The sequence below is a fragment of the Amaranthus tricolor genome, chromosome 16 (genome assembly GCF_026212465.1).
Source record: "Amaranthus tricolor cultivar Red isolate AtriRed21 chromosome 16, ASM2621246v1, whole genome shotgun sequence".
Lineage (NCBI taxonomy): Eukaryota > Viridiplantae > Streptophyta > Magnoliopsida > Caryophyllales > Amaranthaceae > Amaranthus > Amaranthus tricolor.
The window spans coordinates 225,331-247,428 of NC_080062.1; the positions used below are offsets into that span (position 1 = coordinate 225,331).

The window sequence follows — 22,098 nt, forward strand, 5'->3', positions numbered from 1 at the left end:
CAAACACCCACATCCCACAACACATTTACGCCCACATCCCACATCGCATATTTCACTCGGTTATACTCAAAGTTCAAGTAAAAACACTTGCATATCAAAAAACATATATCAAGTTTTTCAATTCCTTCACAAGTTGGTACATTTGCAATTGGAATTAGGATATCATCACCATTTTTCAACAAAGCTGAGCATTTACACCTTTTCAACTCAGAGCACCATCAACCAAATCATTCAACAACTTAACCAAATTATAAAAGCAGTAAGGGAGGCGCAAATGCCAAGACCACCACCATATTATTTCATTACACTTTCACAATAATTTACAACATATATTACTGTACAGTTTCAATTTCTGATTTAAATACAGTTACTGAATTTGCATCAGAATGACCTTGATAAAATTGTTCTGTCAAGCACCTAACTATAACACACTAGAGCTCCAAACAAACAATGGAGCCATTTGACACTTAAGATTACATATTGTTTTCAAAGAAACACATGGAAATCATACCTTAACTGTGAATCCTGAGTTAAATCCTCATTACTAACGAGGTTCAGCCATTCGTCCTGCTCCCTCGCCCTCTTCTGATTTTCGTACTCAGCATCATCAGTAGGCAGTTCATGCCGACAAACTGGACATGTGTTTCTTATCTTCAACCACGGGACAATACAGTCGCCATGGTAATAATGTAAGCAAGGAAGCTGCTTCATCACTTCCTTCCCTAAAACCTCATCCCTACAAATAGCACACACAACCTCATCCTCCTCCAAACTCTCAACAGCCACCTGAATACTCGAGAGGTTCTCAATAACTGACTCGGCAGCTGGAGGACTTCCCCTCCATTCATTCATATGATCCTCCATTTCACCTAGAATCGCCTCGTACATATCCACATTGAAATCTAAATCATTAACCTGTCGATTAAAGTTATTAACAGCGAACAATAACTCCCACTCGAAATCATGATATGTTTCAGAACCGAATTCACCCATTACATCAGTATCAGAATCAATTGAAATCTCTTGCTGTTCTGACCTCATCCTATATGTATCGAAAACATTCGACACATCTGTATCAAGCTGAATTGGTGTTCCAACATCCTCATCCTCATCGTTATAATCTTCGTCAATGAAAAACTCATCGAAATTATCATTCACAACACTCCCCACATCAGTTTCTCTCCTATCAAATTCAATATTTTCAGTTCGATTCCCATTGTTAAACCCTAAATAATCCCAGCAATAGGGCGGACGATCAAAATCACTAACTGCACCAAGCCCTTGACGATTATCATGATTCGTAAAATTTATCCCATCTTCATAATCGGAATCAGAATCAGAATCATCAATATTCACAACACGCAAACCCTCAAAACGACGCGTTTCTTCATTCATTCGAACTGAATTATCATTACAATTACGATGTCCTAACCCTAACTCTAAATCAATTTCATCACTCCTTTCAGCATCACTGGAAAGTCTATAGCTTTGATCACCAGAACCAAACCCTAATCCTAACCCTAATCCCACACCAATAGAAGACCCAGAAATTAACCCAAATTGAGACGAACTATGCTGAAACATGTCATTAACAAAGCTTACCTGATCTTCATCGGGGTGGAAAATAGGGCTGGGATCCAAGTCACAGGAATCGGGTTCAGAATCCGAAATTGAAAAAACAGAAGGGTGAGTTGGGCTTTGGGGGGCAGTAAAGAAGTGAGCTTGACACGTATGGTGGGGTTTTAGGAGTTGCTGCTGAGGTGGGTCCACTTCCTCCATTATCGAATTTTCCTAAGCTTTTAGAGAGATAACCATGGAGATTTTTGTAAATAGAAAAAAGTTGGGGTTTTTTTTGTTGGGGGAAGACCAAATTTTGATTATTGTGGAAATTTAGGCAAAATTTAGAGAAAATATGGAAAGAGAGAAGCGTACGTGGAAAGATGTAGAAGAAAATGAAGTCAGAAATTAGAATAGTCGTAGAAGAAGATTAGATAAATTAACAGGGTTTCCGGCGGCGCTGCGGTATATCATCCTTTGTTTTCTTTCTTGTTCAACACTCTAATTTCATTTGTACTTCCTTAGTGCTTTCCAATTTACATCTTAAAAATTTAAAAAGAGCTTTTGAAATCTTAAAATGAAAAATTTAGGAGATGGAGAAGAACTATATTATTTAGATCTTGTTTTAGTGAATACAATTTTATTAATATTTTACCAAATTTCTTCAATATTGACTTAATCTGATCTTATCTTTATAGGTTTAGTAGGATCAAGTTAAGTATTATATTCTTCAGATGAGATTATACTTTGATTTTTATTGACAATTCCTCTAATTTACCTCGTAACAAAAAAAAGAAACTAATACTCTTATTCTTCAAGTAGAAATTCATTTTCTTATTTACGTTTGTATAAAAATTTATCTCATTGATTTTTATACGTAAATCATGTGTTATGTGAAAATTGTTATAATTACTTTTAAAATAAGAATTTTTTAAATTAATTGCACCAATGTTAATAGAAATAGACGAGAATTAAATTGGTAAAGATTGAAAAATAGTACAATAATTTGTTACAGTTTTACATTTAATTGCTCTAAAAGTTGGTTAATAGTACAGTAATTTTGTTACATCGAGTTTGACATGTATCAATTGATGCAATTATTTCATTTAAAAAAATTGATGCAGTTATTTTAGGGCATTTAGCGTAAGATCATAACGTGGAATAAACAATTGTGACATGCTAGACTGCCCATCTATCATATTACTAGTCAAGCTTGATTATCTAATTATATTGTAATAACTAGGGATCTCGTATGTTTAGCCACCTAAAATCAGGTGTAATGAGTAACGACTAGGAATCTTGTATCATGTTGGGTTGTCTATATGTTGTGTCATCGTGTCTCGTGTCAAATTGTATTGTGTCAGTATGACCTATTTGCATATTTTGTGAGATCCCTGGAAAAATTTTCTCTTTGATGGTACGGTAGAAATGGGCTCAAAACTTGATAGTTTATTTGGTATGTGAAAAAAGTTCAAAGCTCATAGGATTTGGATTCGATGTGTACAATCAAAAGGTTGTCATCGTTATGCTTGGTACCGCACTTGACTCCGTTTTATAGTCAGAATATATTATCGAACTCGCAGTCGACTTTTTTCCTTGGATTTGAATTGAATTTTTTTTCTCAGATCAAGTTAAATTAGAGTGAAATTCGAATCTAATTATCACCTTATTTAAAACCCAACACAAAAATATGTTATTCAAATCCATGCTCAAAATATGAAGCACACATGTGGGGGCCTGTGTGGTCATATGGGCTTGTTGATGGAGGTTGGATTACTTTTGCTTAGTGCAAGTTTGGATCCTCAACACTGGAGATACATGTTGGGTATGTTTGGGAAGTTGAGGCTGATGGTTATTAAGGCTTTAAATCTTATTGAAGATATGAGATTATGACTTTACATTTTTCAACTTTTAATTTCGATTACGAATTTTATTAATTAATTAAGAGTAAAAATCAATCGGTTTCATACTGATTAAAGAGTATATATATTATGATTTATGACATTCATTTAGACTAAAATATTTTTAGAAATCAACTTTAATGTAGAGTTTGAAATTAAGTCTATAAAAACTATTCGCACATGAAATAAAATATTAGCCAAAAATAAGAAAAACACTAAAAATGTAGAGGGAAATTAATTAACGTATTTTACAATCATACAATGATAGAATCAATAGCAAAAGAAAACAAAGCACAAAATAAATTTTAAAATATCAACAATTAACTACTTCAAATATATTTAATTAATTAAGAAGAGATCGTATATCCAGATTTTGTCTGAATCGGAGCTTTTTCCAGTTATCTGGGTTCAATTCTCACGACATACCTCCTTTCCTATCCTCTCATTCTTGTGTTTAGAATGAAACTTGAATTATAAACATACTTGTAATTAATTATATTAATTATTAATAATTTGAAGGATCCAAGTTAAGATCAGGCAAATCTAACTTAAATGAAGATTGATAATCTTGATTACTTACTATCCGTTCTCTTAATTCTTCCTCATCATCAACCACCACCTGATCCTCTCTACCATCATCATCAGCAGCAGGTTCACAGTAATTTGATGCATCCTCATGCAGGTGATAACTTCCAGGCCAACAATAAGCATAACTGGAAGAACTTTCCCAGTTAAAATTAGGTTGAGGATGACTATATTCAATCTGCTGTTGTGCAAAACCATGGGATTGTACAAATGAAGAAGGCATCAAACAGTTTGTGACTGTTGATCTCATCATGATTGGTTGTTTATGATGATCATACTTTGAATCTCTTCTCTCTTTTCTATGAGCATTTTGATGTCCTCCATATGCTTGCGCTGTAAGAAATTTTCTCTCACAATATTTGCAAAAGAATATCCGACAAATAGAGGGCTTTGACCTAAGAGAAAAATTATTATTATTATTATTATTATTATTATTATTATTATTATTTCTTGCATGGTGATTGGAACCTTGAATATCCATTACACTAGCTATTTTGTTACTATATAATTTATGTGGACTACTATAAATGGAAAGTATAAGAGTGGCTTATATAAGCTAAAAAAGATTGTACTTTTAACTCTTAGCTGGCTATGTGTTGAACATTTTTAAATTTTGACCGTATTTAGAATTCAATCAATTTCAATCTGCCTAAGATTCGATCAAGTACTACTCAATAACATTTTATATTACTACCTAATTCTATTCATCTAAAAAATCCTAAAATTCTATTTACTTTACGTACTTTATTCATTGTACTTATAAAAAGTCTCATTCACTTTATACACTCTATCAAATGCACTTATTCGATCCTTAATATATCAAGTTATGTATAATTAAAAATTATAAAAAGTTTATATTAACAATCTTTACATCAAAACGAATCAAATAAGATCTCACATGACTATGTTTTAACTTATAGATTAATAATAAAATGCAATTTAAAAGTGATAGATGAATAGTGTCGGGGAAGTAAATGGGACATTTTAGATGAATAGGAGGTAGTATAATCTACTCCCTCCGTTTCTTTTTGTTCTTCCCGTTTATTTTATACATAGTTTTCAAAACAAATTTTAAACCTCAATACCTCTAAAAAGTAAATACACATAATAAAAAATTATAAAAAATACATAATAAAAAAGTATGCATTAAGACGAATCTAAAGAGATCTCACAAGATATATTTTATCTTCTAAATATGTATCAAAAATATTAATCAAATGTCTCTCTTCTTAAGGTGGAATATTTCAAATGAAAAGAATATTAGATTACAGAGAGAGTACTATATATTTTTGTCGTTCATTTCGGTTTTTGGACTAATATTTCATACTAGTTATCGGTTTTTCACCAAATACTATATAAGAAAAATTAATTTCTAAAGAATAATAATAAATGTAAGTGCTAATCAAGTGGATCTGAACTATAACCCAATGATCCATTTGATAGGTTTACAACTTTGTCTGAATTTTATTTGAGCTTATTGAAACTTATTGACATTGATATGGATTTAATAGTTGTATATTTCTTGTTAAATAAATCATATAATGAAATATTCTTTCTAAATAGTCATAAAATCTCACATTCTCACTCCTATCTTTAATTAAATTAGATTAACTATCTTCACATAACATTTTCCTTTTATTCTAGTCCTCCATTAATAAGTGTTAATACTTATTTTGATAGCAATAAACAATTACAAATATATATATATATATATATATATATATATATATATATATATATATATATATATATATATATATATATATATAAAGGAAATGATATTTATATAAAGTTATATATAAAGTTTAATATATAGAGTAAATATTAAACATCACTTAATATATGAAGTGATGTAAGATTTATCGTTAATTTCTCAACCCAGTACCATTTTACTAACTAGATAGTGGAATTAATGATTATAACCAATATATATTAGTTTTAAAAATTTTTACCTTAACATATACTCCTATTAATGTGTATTAAAAATAACTTTTAATCAAAATTGTTCTCAAAAGACCGTGAAAAAACTTAGACGAGAAAACAAAGGTAGTTTAATTGTCCTCAAACATTGTTGTATAGAAGTACTATTTATTGAAATCTACTAACCTATAAACAAATTTTAAATGAATTAGTCTTACGGTAAAATTATTTCTATTTGGTTAATCCAATATATAATTACTTTCTTAAAATAAATCACTTATATATATATATATATATATATATATATATATATATATATATATATATATATATATATATATATATATATATATATATATATATATATATATATATGTATATATATATATACTTTCTCCGTTACATATTACTCAGAATATTAAAAAATTATAATAATTATAATTATAATTATAAGTTAAACATAGTCAAGTGAGATGTTTGATTCGTCTCAATACAAATATTATTTATGTCAAATTTTTATAATTTATTAATACATATAATTAAGAATATTAAGAATTAAACTAGTTTATTGGACTACATAAAAAATCAAACATTACAAATATTTTCAAACAAATAAAGTATATATTTCTTTTAATTCCATCTATACAATTTTAATATTTTTGGCAATTTTTGCCTATTGAAAAGGGTTGCAAATATGGACACATAGCTAGGGTAGACGACTAGACGTGTGAAATATGACAGCCACATTCTTTATTTGGCAATACTTTAAAGTTTTATGGACAAAATTAATATTACTCACTTCCTTCTGTTAAAGGTTGTATCATTTTTTATTTTAGTTTGAGATATGAGTAATATTTGCTACAAAATTAAATTTAGGGTGATGTTATTTTTCGCCATCCCTATTCATTTTATCGCCACCCCCACCTGTAAAATTACATTTTTGCCCCTGTATTTTAAAAAATTACAAAATTGCCACTATACTTAAAAATTAATTAATAAATGTAAATCACGCTTAATAACACTAATAAGAATTTAATGCGTAAGATTTGTCTATATATATGGAATTCTGAGATGCGTATGAAATACGAATTCAAACACGGTACTATCTCTCTAAAAACTGGTATTATCTCTCTAAAAAGTGTTAAAGAAGTGGTAACCCGTAATTGGTTAAATATGGCTAACGAAAGCGACTATGAGTCGGATGCGGTACGTAAAGTGGTACGTAAAGTACGCTGTCTTCTGGGTATCCATGGACTGCGACCTATGACACAGCCGCATCAATTCAGCAACGGTTATGCATCCGCCGGTGAATGAACCTTTACGCCGAAGCTCAGACAGAGGCTCCCCGAACAGATTGGTGATACCAACCTCCCACTCCGCCTCCGAAGGGTCAGCCGGCAGAGAACCTTCAATAGAAATACCCAATATGCGTTGCACGTCGTGCAACATAATCGTCATCTCTCCCCAGGGCATGTGGAAGGTGTTCGTATCCGGCTGCCACCTCTCGACGAACGCAGATATCAAAGCACAATCGATGTGCTGGTGCATAATGACCGGTAGTCGGCCGAGGGAAGTGGCAGGTAGAACATCGTTTAGCGCATCGGACATATCCTTCAGTCCGATGATGGACTCCACCGGTCTCTTCCTAATACGACATTCTAGAATCGGAGGCGTACGCTCGGAGCCGTCATAAATAACTTTAGCTATGTGCCCGCCATAGCTAGGGATCAGTCGTGTATCTGTCGGCCCACCGGGCTGGGGTGATGTCACTAACCAGTCCGTGTTAGTGGACTGTGAGGGCCTGCTCTCCTGTGGCGGCTGATTATCGACAAAACTACGTCCTGCGCGCTCAGATGCGGCAGAAGAACTCGGGCCGCCCCAGGCAAATCTGCCGTCGGGGCCGCGAACAACAGCCCAGTCCAATTGGCGACACTCAGTACCTTGGAACTGAACATCTTCAGCATCATTATCATCATCACTATAAACCCCCCAACTACTCTGGAGGCTGTCAGCCTCGTCATCAATAGGAGTACGCACTTGGTTCAGCGTACTCGACCTTTGGGCCTCACTGTGTCTGACAGCCTCTTCATGCCTAGCCCTCCTAGCAGAACCCGTCACCCCCCCTTTCATGCGGGTCCCCTCTAAGTAAATTAGGCCTTGAACTATTACCTCTCAACAATTGCCTAAAAAAACCTTTTCCTTTTCCTTGATTACCAGCCATTTTCTACAATTTTTACAGTTTTATTCAAAGATAAATAATAATTTAACAACAAAAAAGTTAACATACAAATTTACACTAATAATTTATAAAACAACACATGAACATATTTATAATAATAAAAAAAATAACAATCACATTAATAATAACATAATTAATTATAATAACATTAACATATATTTAATAAAAAAAAATACAATCACAATAATAATAAAAATAAAATTAATAATAATAACATTAACAACAATAATAACATACTTCAAAATTTAAATTAATTATTCCTAAATATAACGAAAAAAAAAAAAATTAAAAAGGGAGGCGCCCAGATCCGGGCGGCTGGACCCCGGTTCAGCCGCCTAATTTTAGGCGGCTGAACCAGGGTCCAGCCGCACGAATCTGGGCGCCTCCCTTTCAATTTTTTTTTCTTTTGCATTCAAAACAATATATAAAATTTACTAAAAAATATAAAAATTATACATTACAACATACAAATTTACAATAATAATTCAAAATTTATATTAATTAATCCTAAATACACGAAAAAAAAAAAATTCACAACGAGGCGCCCAGATCTGGGCGGCTCTACCCCGGTTCAGGCGCCTAATTTTGGGCGCCTGAACCGGGGTAGAGCCGCCCAGATCTGTGCGCCTCCTTTTCATTTTTTTTTTCTTTTGCATTCAAAACAATATATAAAATTGACTAAAAAATATAAAAATTACACATTACAACATACAAATTTACAATAATAATTCAAAATTTATATTAATTAATCCTAAATACACGAAAAAAAAAAAAATTAAAAACGAGGCGCTCAGATCTGGGCGCCTCTACCCCGGTTCAGGCGCCTGATTTTGGGCGCCTGAACCGGGGGTAGAGCCGCCCAGATCTGGGCGCCTCGTTTTGAAATTTTTTTTTTTTCTTTTGCAACTAATTAAATTAAAAATAACTTACCTCGATTAATAATTTGGGGATTGTACTTAATTTTTGCTCCGAGATTTAGCTTTAGTGAGTTGTATTTAGTTGTAGTGAGAATAATTTTAGGTGGAGTGTGGTATATATAGGAATTTCACCCTTAATGGCAATATTGTAAATTTTTTATAAAGTAAGGGTAAAATGGTAATTTATTCAGGAGGTGGCGATAAAATGAAAAGGGTGGCGGAATATAAGGATTGGGTAAATTTAATGAACAATGAATATATATTGGACGAGGGAAAAAGTTAAAAACCATTATTGCAAGCAAATCTTAATCATATCTTTTTTAGGTGATTGATTGAAAACACTACAGTCTTTCATCTCACTCAATTTAGTATAGTAAGATCTTTCTAATCCACCTTTGATTTTATATAGAAAAGTAGAATATATTTTTAAACCTTTAGTTGTATAATTTTTTTATTAAGTTATCTTTTATACTATAAAAATTTGAAATTTATTATTAGACATTAAAATATGTTATATTTACTTTTTATTTTATTTTCTAATTTACTCTTAAAAATATAATTATATTGTATGAGTGAAGAGGACAAAAACTATTATTGCAAGCAAATGTTGATTATTGATTGAAAACACTTTGTTCCTCTGAGATTTGCTAGGTAAATAATGGTTATTTATCAATTTGGCAAATTACTTGTAGTTAGCAAGTAGTATATATTGGTTTATGACTATAATGACTTTGTTTTCCTTTTTTGTTTTGATTATTATATTAGTTATTCTTTTGTCTTTTTAGGTGATTTACAAATCACCGTGATTAACTTATATTTTCTATGTTTCGATTCCTAATCAATAATCGTGATTTGTAAATCACCATAAAAGACAAATAAATTAATAATAAAATAAAATAAAATCATAAAAAATAAATTAAAATAACAAACTCCTACCCTATCAAATCCTACCACATAAGGGCGATTTATTATGCTCATAAATAACCGTTATTTACTTAGACCTCCTCGTTTCCTCTCACTCAATCTGATACAGTCACGATTTTTATAAATGTGGGATTCTATATACTCTTTCGAGGAATTAATGAAAATAATATAATTTTTTATTATATGATGAAAATATTATTTTATTGAATAATAAAATTGATGGAAAAGAATAGAGAAAATAAAAAATTATTAAAAAATAATTGTTTTAATTAATTTAATTAATATTTAAACAAAGTAATTAATTGCGAATAATAAGAGATGATTCAAAAAATCGTTGCAATATTACATATAATGATATTGAAAATCTTTTTCAATAATAACACTCATTGTGTGAAATGTCAAGTAGGATTAATTTTAATGAGTAAACTAATTAAATTTTTTCAGTTGTCAGAGCTTTTACGAATGTGATGTTTGTAATTTTTTAATATTTTATTAAATTTTTAAAACTGATATATTGATTTATATAGTTGATCTCAATCTTTTGATCTGAATACTCTGACATTATTATTGTTTTCTTGTTTAGATTTTGTAAATTTTTAACTTTTCTATAACCCAACATTCGTTCTTTTATTCAGAAACTTAAACTTTTTATTAGCTTCACTAACACAATCATTTGACAAATAATCCATATATTTATAAAAATATACAAAATACAATCATACATTGTAGAAAAAGAGTGGAATAAAAATTATTTGTTATTTCAATTAAATAAAGTAAGTTTATTTAAAAGAGTGTTGCAATTGATTGTTAACTTTTTAGTTTGCTTATTCCTGAAGCCAAAAAAGTTGGTGGGTTTTTTTTTTCAGCATTTGCTTAGTTTGATAAGAGCATGTACAATGGTATATCCTCTTAAAATTTCTATCTTTTTTTCTCCATTTAACACATCATCATCTCTTTCATTCACATCATGTTTTACTATTTTCATTCTTTTCCTCTTTAAATTTTTCCCAACATTCAAATATCTTCTTATATCCTCTTTTTTTTTTTTTCTCTTTCCTACTTTATATATACCCCACCATACAAATTTTTAATATTTTCATATTTTTTAATTTATTATATTAATTTTATAATATTGATTTGGTGATGTTGATTAATCTATGGGTTTTCAATTATAAAATATATCGATAATTAATTGATTACTAATTATAAATGAAAAATTGACATTATCAATTGGTTATCAATAATAAAATGTAATGATAATTACTAATAAATTAAGACCTTAAAAGATATTATCAAACAGGATATAAAAAACTGACAAAAACATTAAATTTTTAAAACGAAATTAGGAAACATGTCATGAACTTGAATTACGTAGAGATTTTAAAATACTGATTAGTCAAAATACAAGCTTCCGAACTTTTGCCACAAGTGGTCAATCAAATCATTCTTCAAAGAAAAATGTGATTGTCTATCACGAATCTCTTCTCTTGTAGATAGTGTCGCAAAGTTGTGTTCGTCATATCACTCTAGCGTGACAGAAAATGTTAGAGCATTACCGCTTGAAGATCCCAGTACATTTTCAGGTTGTTCTTAGGAGAACTCTTGGAAGTCTTTATAATTTGTGTAAGTGTCACGCTCGTCTTCTACAATCATATTATGAATAATGATGCATGCCATCTTGATCTTCCATAACATAGTCGCACTCCATGCCAAAGCTGGTTTTCGAATACAAATCGAGCTTGTGGTACACCAAAGGCACGTTCAACATCCTTTTATGCACTTTCTTGGTTTTAAGTGAACAACCTTTGTTTATGGGTTTGAGGAGCAGTTATGCCATCAATAAAGTTTTCCCATTTAGGATAAATACCATCAGTTAGATAATACCCTTTATTGTAGGTATTTCCGTTTACATTGAATTGTACTTGTGGAGCTCGACCATTAAGAATAGTATCAAAAACAGGAGAGTGTTGGAGTACATTGATGTCGTTGCAAGAACCAGGTGTACCAAAAAAAGCATGCCAAATCCATAAATCCCTTGAAGCAATGGCTTTCGAAATTACAGTCGCCGATCTAGATCTTCCTTGATACATTCCTTTCCAACCAGCGGGACAATTTTTTCATTCCCAATGCATGCAGTCAATGCTTCCAATCATACCAAGAAAGCCTCTATCTTCCCCTTCTCTAAGGGGATGTTGGAGATCGTCAAGTGTCGGCTTTCGAAGGTAAGTGGCTGAAAAATGTGCTATCACACCATCAACAAAATGAGCAAGACACTCCTTGGACGTAGTGGCACCAAGTTTCAAATACTTGTCGATTTGATCAGCTACACGTCCATATGCTAACATTCTTATAGCTGCTGTGCACTTTTTAAGAGCTGTAACACCTCGTCGCTTACATGCATCTGGATGTTGCTGGAAGAAACGATCATGGACACTTAAGGTATCCACAATGCGAATGAATACATGTTTCCTCATGCGAAACCTACGTCGAAATTGGCGCTCATCGTATAATGGTTGGTTACAAAAGTAATCAACAACTAAACGTTCATTTGCCGATTCCTAATCTCTAAGAATGTAAGTTCTCTTTTTTCGCTGACGTAGACCATGACTTCTATCTTTTTCTGCAGTGGAGTTAACAAAGTATCTTACTGCATCCTCCACTGCTTGCACTTCACGATTTTCTTCGATGTTTTTCATTAACAAATACTCGTTGAGTTCATCCTCACTTGGACTTGAAGAACTGGATTTATAGTTCAATTCCATTACTAATAATATAGTTTTGTGATGAAGTAAAATAGTTTTATGATGATGATGGTATATGAATAAAAGTGTACAATTTATAGGCAATGTACTTCAATAATTCAATCATATAATGTTTGAAGATAATATTTTTAAATCCACACTTTTCAAAATGTAAGGATAAGGTAAGGTAGAAGATAAGATTTTGAAATGCACACTGTTCGAAATCTAGGGATAAGGTAAGGTGGAAGATAAGATTCTTGTAGTTACATTATTCAGTTCAAAAGATAAGATTCTTGCAGTGACAATATTGGGTTCAGAAGATAAGATACTATTGAAATTACTAAATGACATACATAATTAAAAGAAATATTACACTGACTACTTAACATAATTAAAAGAAATATTACACTTACTACTTAACATAATTAAAAGAAATATTACACTTACAACTTAACATAATTAAAAGAAATACTACATTGACTCATTAGTCGTTTTAAGCTCAAAGAAACTTATTGCTGAAATCCTCTCTCAACTTTCGATACATCTCCGCTTCAACATCATTAAGCATAGGTTTAGCCATTAACACACTTAACATCCTCATTTTTTTCGCAGCCTCCTTCTGCTTTCTTCTTTCTTCGCCTCGTTCCTTTATCGCGTTAAGCATGCGCTCTCCTAGATCTATCCTACAGGTTGAGACTTCTAGAAAAGAAGAATTGAAAGATTCAAGGTTTACAGATGACATTGAAGAGGTAGCAACTTCTTTACCCTTGCGCTTTGTCTTCTTTATCCCATCAGGTCTAGTTGGTGTAGCACCCATCCCTTCCTCATATGGTGTATCAAGGCATGCATTTTTGTTACTTCCTTCACTTTCGGAAGGGAGTTGAAATATTTCAGGGTTCCATTTAGGAAATGTTCTCATAATTTCAAAACAATGCATCAATTGGAATTGCTTATATTTATTTGCTTTTTGGAAAGCTGCATATGTACGATTTTCAACATTCAAAGTTGATTCTCCACTCTTTTTATGGCGTAGATCATACCCATAAACATCCACCCATCTCGAAACTGTAGAGTTGATGTGATCCCAACGTAGTTGCATGGACTTTTGGGACCTTTCACGTAACTCAATGGGATTCTCTTGTCGTGCTTCCTCGTAATATTAAACTATATCATTTCATAAGTCAACCTTTCTAGTGTTAGTGTTACGTTATATATCTCCTCCCGCATTAATGTAGCTCGAAACAATTGCATTATCTTCAGGTATGCTCCAACTTGCACGATCACCAAACGTTCGGGCTGTAGTTGTCTTTTTAGCCATGGTAAAGACTTGTTGAGGGACCACTTCAACATCTTCGTTCCTCGTGTATTTCTTCAAGATGTCTTGTTTCCCTCATTCCTGAAGTCGGAGTACCATTATAAGAATCCTCCCCCCCCTGGAGATTGCTCCATTTGTTGAGTTAAATGATCAGAAACGGGGAACGATGAAGGATATTGATTAAATGATTGTTGAAACGGAGTAAAAAGTGGGACATTTTAATTTAAAGGGGTGTAACTTTGATTAACTGGTCTCGGTTGATGTCCAAACCACTGTAAAGTAACTTGAAATTGAGGATTATTGAAGAAATTTGGATCAAAAGGGCTAACATTTGAGTTATTTTGAGAGTTTGGATAACTAGAAAAATTAAAATTTTCATAATTTGGGTTATTTGGATTCATATTATTATACTTATTATATCTAGTGAGAGATTAACAAAATTTAATGTGAATGTAAAATATGCAAATTTAGGTTCATTTTATAGAGAAAAAAAAATCTGAATTATTGATATTTTTTTTTTGATTTGCCAATTTTTTATATTATCAATTTAGTAGTTTTTCTAGGTAAAACATACACTAAAAATACAAGCCAATAACAGCATGACACTTGTCAACATACAATTGGGCAAAAAAAAAGAAAAAATAAATAAAAATTATACATAATTCCAACAGTGTACTTTTCTTGGGAAAACCAAATGCACCTCCTCTTTGCAAAGAGGATGAGGACATATCCTTATTTTAGAGGATATACATGCATTGAAAGGAGGACATTTCAGGACATAAGAGGAGGTAGAAGGATAAGATTTTCACTCCAATGTACATGCTCTAAGTCATTGTTTAAGGATATATTTGGTAGAATATGATATCAAAATGTCAATAAAAAAGTCAATCAAAACAGTCGTTTCAGTTTTTTGAAAAGTCATTTACCAAATTTTTTTTTTGGTATTTTTGACCAACTAACAAATTAAAAATTAACCAAAGACATTGAGTAATATAGCCAATTACAAAAAATATCCAGAAATACATTTGATTTTTCATCAACTTTTAACTTTTTAATCAAATCTTTCTCTAACAAATAACTAACAACTAATTTTAGATACATTTTCCTATCAACTTATTTAAAAAGTTGAGTTAACAAGCTTGGAGCTGGCCAACGTCCAAACAACCTTTAAAATTCAAAATCAGTAGTCTTAGATACTTTGCAGGCTCAAACTGAAATGCACAAATGAACGCTTTTCAGTGATGCGGTTAGGGCTGAACAGAATTTGGTCAAAAACGTAAACCAAACCGGATCAAACCGTAATTTATGTATTTGGTCTGGTCTACGGTCTAAATGGTCTGATTTGGTTTTTTTTATTTGTGAACTACGGTTTTCGGTCCGGTTTAGATTTTAAAATTTTTAGACTAGACCAGACCAGAAAACAGTAATATTTTCCGATCTGGTGTAAACCGTAAACTGGAGACCATAAAACCGTTTAATATAGGCATAGACTGGTAGGCCCAAATATAAAATAAACTTATTAGCCCATGAAATAGAAATGAAAGGTTGAAACCCAAAATTTTAACTAGTGAGGGGCCATCTCTATATCTTCTACGAAAATTTGGAAAGCTTAAGCAAAAAATAAAAAAAACACGCATCAGTTTCTTTTTTTCCCATTTTTCCCCATTACTCAAAACCTTAACTTCACACTCGACATTCTCCCTCTAAAACCATTGATTCAATCCATCAATTCTTGCATTCCTCTTTCAATTTGGCAGTTCAAAATTAGTGTAGGATACTCTAGCTTGCTCAAAGGTAAACTTGTTTGTGTTTTTTGGTGTATATGTAGTTTTTTAGGGTTATAATCAAATTTGCTTATTTTTTCAAATGTAGGTTACTAGTTGTTAAATCAAGACTATTCTTAATCATCCATAAGTATTGAAGGTAATTTTTAATTGTTTTTATAGCTTTATGTTGTTTTTTGAAGTACTGTTGTTGAATTAGTGGAATTCAATGTTGATAATATTATTAGAAATGAAGTAATATTATTAGTAATAATTTTTAGACCAAAAAAGATTATTATCAAATGAATATAATGTACTTGTATGGGCATAAAGTTGATGATGAAGTTGATTTTCTTTGTATTAATGTAGAAAATGACATCATTTTGCGTGACTATAGTATGTTTTTGGAATGGTTGTATTCGAGAAAGTAGTGGCAAAGTTCATTATGTTGGGGGAAGACGTAAGTTGTTTGCTTGCAATTCGAACATGGATTTGAACCACTTTAAACGTTTTATATGTTCTAAGATTGGATTCGACCATACTAGAAGTACCGTAAATATAAGCTTTAAATATGACATGAGTGGAGAATTGCTTGCCTTTCCTGTTGAGGATGATGAAGCTATAGATGCTATGTGGGAGCATTCAAAGTCCACCCAAATTCCCTCTTTGGAGTTATACGTAGAAGAAGTACCCGTAGGGAATGTAGTTGCTTCTAATCCTATTCCTACCCCTATGCCTATATTAAATCAGGAAACTCTTAATCCTTTCGTTCTTTTCGCATCTTGTACTTTTTCTCAACCCCCTACGAATCAAGTTCCAATTGATTCAATGTTCAACTTAGGAGAAACTGCTGAGATGGGACCTTGGGATGATGGAAATGAAAGTATTGAGCTTATTGACAATCCTTCTGAGGACGATGTGGATGTCGATGAGGATGCGCTAGCAAATGACATGACCCTAGGCAACATTCCTACAATCATTCCTCCTACACCTTATGCCCTCTGTCCACCTTTAGACGAGTATGAGGAGGTCATAGGTATGGCGTTACTAACACGAACTTAGTTGAAGTTTTCAAATATGTGATGAAGGGTGTATGTTTCTTACCTTTGACAACACTTGCTGAATTCACCTTCTATCGAGTAAACGACTATTTTTTTCAAAGACGTGAACGTGCTAGCGCATGGTTACTTGGAGGACACGTGTACACAACGCATGCCACTAGAATTATCAATAGAAATACTGAGAAGGCAAATTTCCATGACATAATCGCATTTGATTATAGAAGTGGTGTGTTCGAAGTTAAGACTGGGAGGGGAATTAGAGGATCGTCCAAAGGGGGTAAGATTCAACATGTAGACTTGAATCAAATGAAGTGCACATGTAACAAACTTGAGATATACCACCTTCCTTGTTCACATATACTTGCTGTTTGCATCAAACGACACCTTTCATATGAGAGGTTCGTGGATCCGTGCTATACATCTCAAAGTTATGCAAGTACATACGAACGTTACTTTATGCCAATGATCGATAAGAGGTCATGGTCGAAATACACGGGCTTTGAACTTAGACATGATCCCGATCAAATTCGAGGTAAAGGGAAGCCTAAGTCTAGGAGAATTGCAAACGAAATGGATGAGGGTAGAAAGAAACGATCTGATTGTCGTCGTTGTGGGAGTGAAGGTCACAACACTAGAACCCGTAACTCAAGGTAATATGTTATATATATTATACTAGCATGATAATCTGTAACTCAAGGTAATATGTTATATATATTATACATGATTACATAATTGTAATATTAACTAAAGCTACTGCAAACAAAGCAGTAGAGTAGATGGATCCAGCAGCTCCAGGACCCCTAGATCCTAGTGTCTTGACTATGCAGCATGAGCACAGGAAAACTCCTCTTTAGGATGCCCAGGTTAGGTGTACGATAGTTGTGATTTGCATTTTACTAATGCTAACATACAAGTAACTTATTTATATGTCAATATTCATAGGTGTCTGATGCAAAAACGCTAGGCACCAGGCATCCAGATTCTGTTCCATGGGTGATCGATGATAAGATCGTCCCGTACTTAGAGTTAACAAGGTTATACGAGTTTCACCTCGTTGCATACGGCAGAGTAGACCGTGCCATTATCACAGCACTGGTCCAGAGATGACGTCAAGAGACGGCGTCAGGAGACGCATACATTTCATCTCCCTCTAGGTGAGGCTACCATCACATTGCTTGATGTAGCCTTACTAACACGGCTTCCCATCGAGGGACGTGCCGTGTGTACAGCCGAACGCCAGCTATCAGGCTGGCGTGACATGGTGCATCGCATATTGGGAGAGCGCCCTCCACCAGAAGTGATCAGGGGGAGCGGTTTGCGCTGCACGTGGTTAGTTCAAACCTTCTCGCATCTCCCCGAAGATGCTGATGAAGGCACCATTTTGAGGTACGCCAAGACGTACCTCTTATACTTGATAGGAGCTGTGTTGTTTGCCGATAAAACAAACAACCAAATACAACTCCTTTACTTAACTTTACTTGATGACCCCTGGGAGCGCATCGCTGAGTATAGCTGGGGCTCCGCAGCCCTTGGATACCTGTATAGGAGGCTATGTGGTGCTGCCCAAAATAACGTCAAGGAGATTGCGGGGCCAATAGTCATATTATAGGTAATAAAATTAACATTTAACTCTAATCCGGTGTAGTTGAATTACATACTAATTACATTTCCAATGTTCAGCTGTGGGCTTTGGAGCATATTCTTATCGGCCAACCTTACAGAACCGTTGGTCGTGGTGATACTGCTCCTCCACAACCCCCACTAGATGTTGCGTACGGTTCAAGGTGGAATTTTGCACGCCGGACGCGCAAGCACACCGTCACCGGTCTCGGATTCAACCGAGATCAGTTAGACCTGCTACGACCTAACCAGGTAAATATTTCAGTACTCATTAACATTAGTACAATTTAATTAAATATCACTTACATTTTCATGACATGTATTTTAGTTTTTGTGGGACCCATACCCAGTGCAAGCCGACGTAACTGTACCCGAACACTCGGGAATTCATTCAGGTGCGTGGAGGGCTTCTGTGCCACTCATATGCTTCGACATTGTTGAAGTACATCCACCAGAGCGCGTACGGAGCCAATATGGGTTGGTACAGGGCATTCCACCGCCTTGTGACACTGAATCCCAGCTACACCAGATTTCGCGCAAAAATCAGGGTACGACAAACTGGGTGGACATCATCGCTCGTTGGGATGCTAGACTGGAGCTGCTGGCACAAGGTGCGCTTGTTCATGGCGCACTTACTACACCAGACTACATGTAGTGGTTCCTCTCCGTCATGTGCCGATGGATGACACCACATGCCATCTTCGCAGCAGCACATTACGCACCTGCTGCGCCTACGATGACACAATTTGTAAGTCTTCATTAGCATTTATATGATTAAGTTGCCGATTAAATAATATAATGTTACATAACTAAATATTAATTGCAGGCACAAGGTGCGGCACCAGTGATGCGGTACAGCCACGAGGAACCGATGAGGGAGATTGCGCATGGCATGCTTGTCGGCTCGCAGTTCCAGCACTTCATACCGGAAGTCGCTGCAGAGTCCTCACCGACTACCGCCCATACGCACGTCTCATCTCCTGGTTATGACTATCATTTGGAGGAGATGGATCATTCATACCCCGTTGACGTTGCAGGGACCTCGTAGGCTAAGCCATCACAGTACCAATCCCCTCCACTGCCAGAGTGACCCGAACGCCTCTTACTATCGTAGGAGGCATAGGAGACCAACTCAGTTGGATAGGGTAGATGAGGGTCGTGAGCGTTAACATTTAACTTTTGTATATTTAGATCGACTATGTATATATATATATATATATATATATATATATATATATATATATATATATATATATATATATATATATATATATATATATATATATATATGTATATATATATATATATATGTATATATATATATATATATATATATATGTATATATATATATATATGTATGTATTTTTATTGAGTTGTATATTTCAAACATTTGTATATATTTTGTTGTATATATATGTTTAATTACTTTATCACAGCCTCCAAACTTTCACTTACGAATGATCGGAGTTTTGGCGATGAATCATGCCGCCTGAAACATACATTGACTTGTAATTACTTATTCTAATGTCTCTAATGCAAATACAACAAATAACAACTCAAAAATTAAGGAATAAAAATATATTAAATATCTGTTCGCAGTTACTAACTGCGAACAGCCAAATAGGCAAAGTAGCTGTTCGCAGTTAGTAACTGCGAACAACTATTTTGTCCTATTTAGCTGTTAGTAGTTAGTAACTGCGAACAGCTACAAACCTCAGGTTTGAGATTTTCACGCTTACTTTTGGAATATTTTTGAAGGTTAAATTATTTTGTTATTTTTTTTTTTATTTTTTTCGCTGAAGCTTTTCAAATTTTCCTCTTCTACCTACTCAACAAACCTGATGAGACAAGAGACTTTCATTCTTGACATTTCTGTGCCCGTATCCATTCTCTGCTACAATTATCAATTTTTCTTCATCAACGCTCAAGTACAAATTTTCGGAATCCAGAGACTTTTATGCTTGATATGGTTGTGCTGTTTGATTTGTTTCGTACTTTCGTTTGGATTTTTCTTGAGTTTTTGAATTTCAGTAGATGGATTTTGTATTGTTCTTATATTTCTTGATTTTTCAAATTTCAAGTGATGAATCTCATAGTTTTTTTTCCTTGTTTTTGAGTATAGATGAATTTCAGCTGATGAACACAGCATTTCCAATTTCATAGTCAGTACTCTGTAGTTCGTTTTTTCGAATGATTGTTCGGGCATTGGGATGATTGTGATTCTTTAAATCTGTATGATTATTGTAGATGATTGTTCCTAGTCTATATTTCTCTCTTGAAGAAACCACATACAGTCTCATCCAAAAAAATTGCTTTAAAATGAAAAAAACCATAGGCCAAACCAGACCGTTCTAAATAATTTTCCGACCGAAATTTCTGATTTGATCTGATTTTTGTGTCAAATCAGATCAGACCGGACCCGGTTAAAAAATGAATGGGACCCACCAATACAGTAGTAAAGTAGGAGTATAACCAAACAGCAAATGACCAATATTAAATTGGTTGCTTTCAATTGTCTATTAAGGCTATATACAAGCTGCTAGATCACCAGATCTTCAACCATTTTCTCATCATTTTTAAATAAATAAATAAATGTCACAAATCTTATCTTTTGCTACGCTTTTCCTACCATAAATTTGTTGCTACTATTGAGCTTGTTTTGTCCTAAATTATAAGATCATTTGCTGTTCTTTAACCTGATTGAAGAGTCATGCCTGTATTAATAATGGTCGGATAACAAATAACCATACAGCGACGTACTTCTTATTACTGTTTTTGTTTTTTGTCTAAAACACTTTTCAAGGTAAAATTTTTTATGTGGGTATGGTTCATAGACTATACACACCATTACTTTTAGGAGTTATTATACATGGCTACTCTTTGTATTTTATCGCCGTCCCCTAATAAAATTAGGAATTTGCTCCTAAATTTAAAACTTGTTTAGCAAATATAAATCGCATTTAATAACACAATTACCACTTTAAAAACATTAAATTTAAAGAATAATATAAAAAAGTTAATAATAATAATAATAATGATAATAATAATAATAATAATAATAATAATAACAATATTATTATTATTATTATTATTATTATTATTATTATTAATAATAAAAATATTTTCAAAAATTAATTAAATATAATAATTAAAACAAAAATAAAAATTTAATAATAATAATAATAACAATCACAATAATAATAATAATAATAATAATAATAATAATAATAATAATAATAGTAATAATAATAATAATAACAATAATAATAATAATAATAATAATAATAATAATAATAATAATAATAATAATAATAATAATAATAATAATAATAAGCATGGAACATAAAGGGAGACAGATTGAAGAAGCATACAGTATTGGTGGCTATTGCAGCCACGGTGTATACAGTCTGGAAGCTCAGGAATGATATAATCTGGAGGCACAAAGATGCAGCAACCGCAACACAGTTGACTGATCACATCAAGTGGATCGTGAAGAATAGAATGCTCCAATTGTGTAATGATAACAATAGACATATAGATTGGCTCAAAGCTTT

General features: G+C 32.9%; 2 protein-coding genes across 4 annotated transcripts; one reads left to right on the plus strand and one right to left on the minus strand.

The window, feature by feature from the left end:
- Positions 1 to 227: 227 nt before the first annotated feature.
- Positions 228 to 2,097, minus strand: LOC130802152 (E3 ubiquitin-protein ligase CIP8-like). The gene has a single exon (XM_057666062.1). The coding sequence runs from the start codon at positions 1,777 to 1,779 to the stop codon at positions 487 to 489; it is 1,293 nt and encodes a 430-aa protein (XP_057522045.1). The 5' UTR covers positions 1,780 to 2,097; the 3' UTR covers positions 228 to 486.
- Positions 2,098 to 15,756: 13,659 nt separating this feature from the next.
- Positions 15,757 to 19,718, plus strand: LOC130802153 (uncharacterized). 3 transcript variants are annotated; one of them, XR_009039740.1, is made up of 7 exons: positions 15,757 to 15,893; positions 15,972 to 16,022; positions 17,692 to 17,786; positions 17,866 to 18,532; positions 18,604 to 18,795; positions 18,872 to 19,291; positions 19,370 to 19,718. XR_009039740.1 is itself a non-coding variant. In XM_057666063.1 (5 exons), exon 2 carries the CDS (start codon positions 16,235 to 16,237, stop codon positions 16,922 to 16,924), a length of 690 nt encoding a protein of 229 aa, XP_057522046.1. In that variant the 5' UTR covers positions 15,757 to 15,893; positions 15,972 to 16,234; the 3' UTR covers positions 16,925 to 18,532; positions 18,604 to 18,795; positions 18,872 to 19,291; positions 19,370 to 19,718. The 3 variants fall into 3 exon arrangements, 2 of the variants coding, with proteins under 2 accessions (XP_057522046.1, XP_057522048.1); XM_057666063.1 differs by having other exon boundaries at positions 15,972 to 18,532; XM_057666065.1 differs by having other exon boundaries at positions 15,972 to 17,786; positions 17,866 to 18,795.
- The last annotated feature ends 2,380 nt before the right edge of the window (positions 19,719 to 22,098 follow it).

Coding starts and splice junctions, on each gene's coding strand:
- LOC130802152 (XM_057666062.1), bottom strand. CDS start 1,779: ATGGAGGAAGTGGACCCACCTCAGCAGCAACTCCTAAAACCCCACCAT.
- LOC130802153 (XM_057666063.1), top strand. CDS start 16,235: ATGACATCATTTTGCGTGACTATAGTATGTTTTTGGAATGGTTGTATT.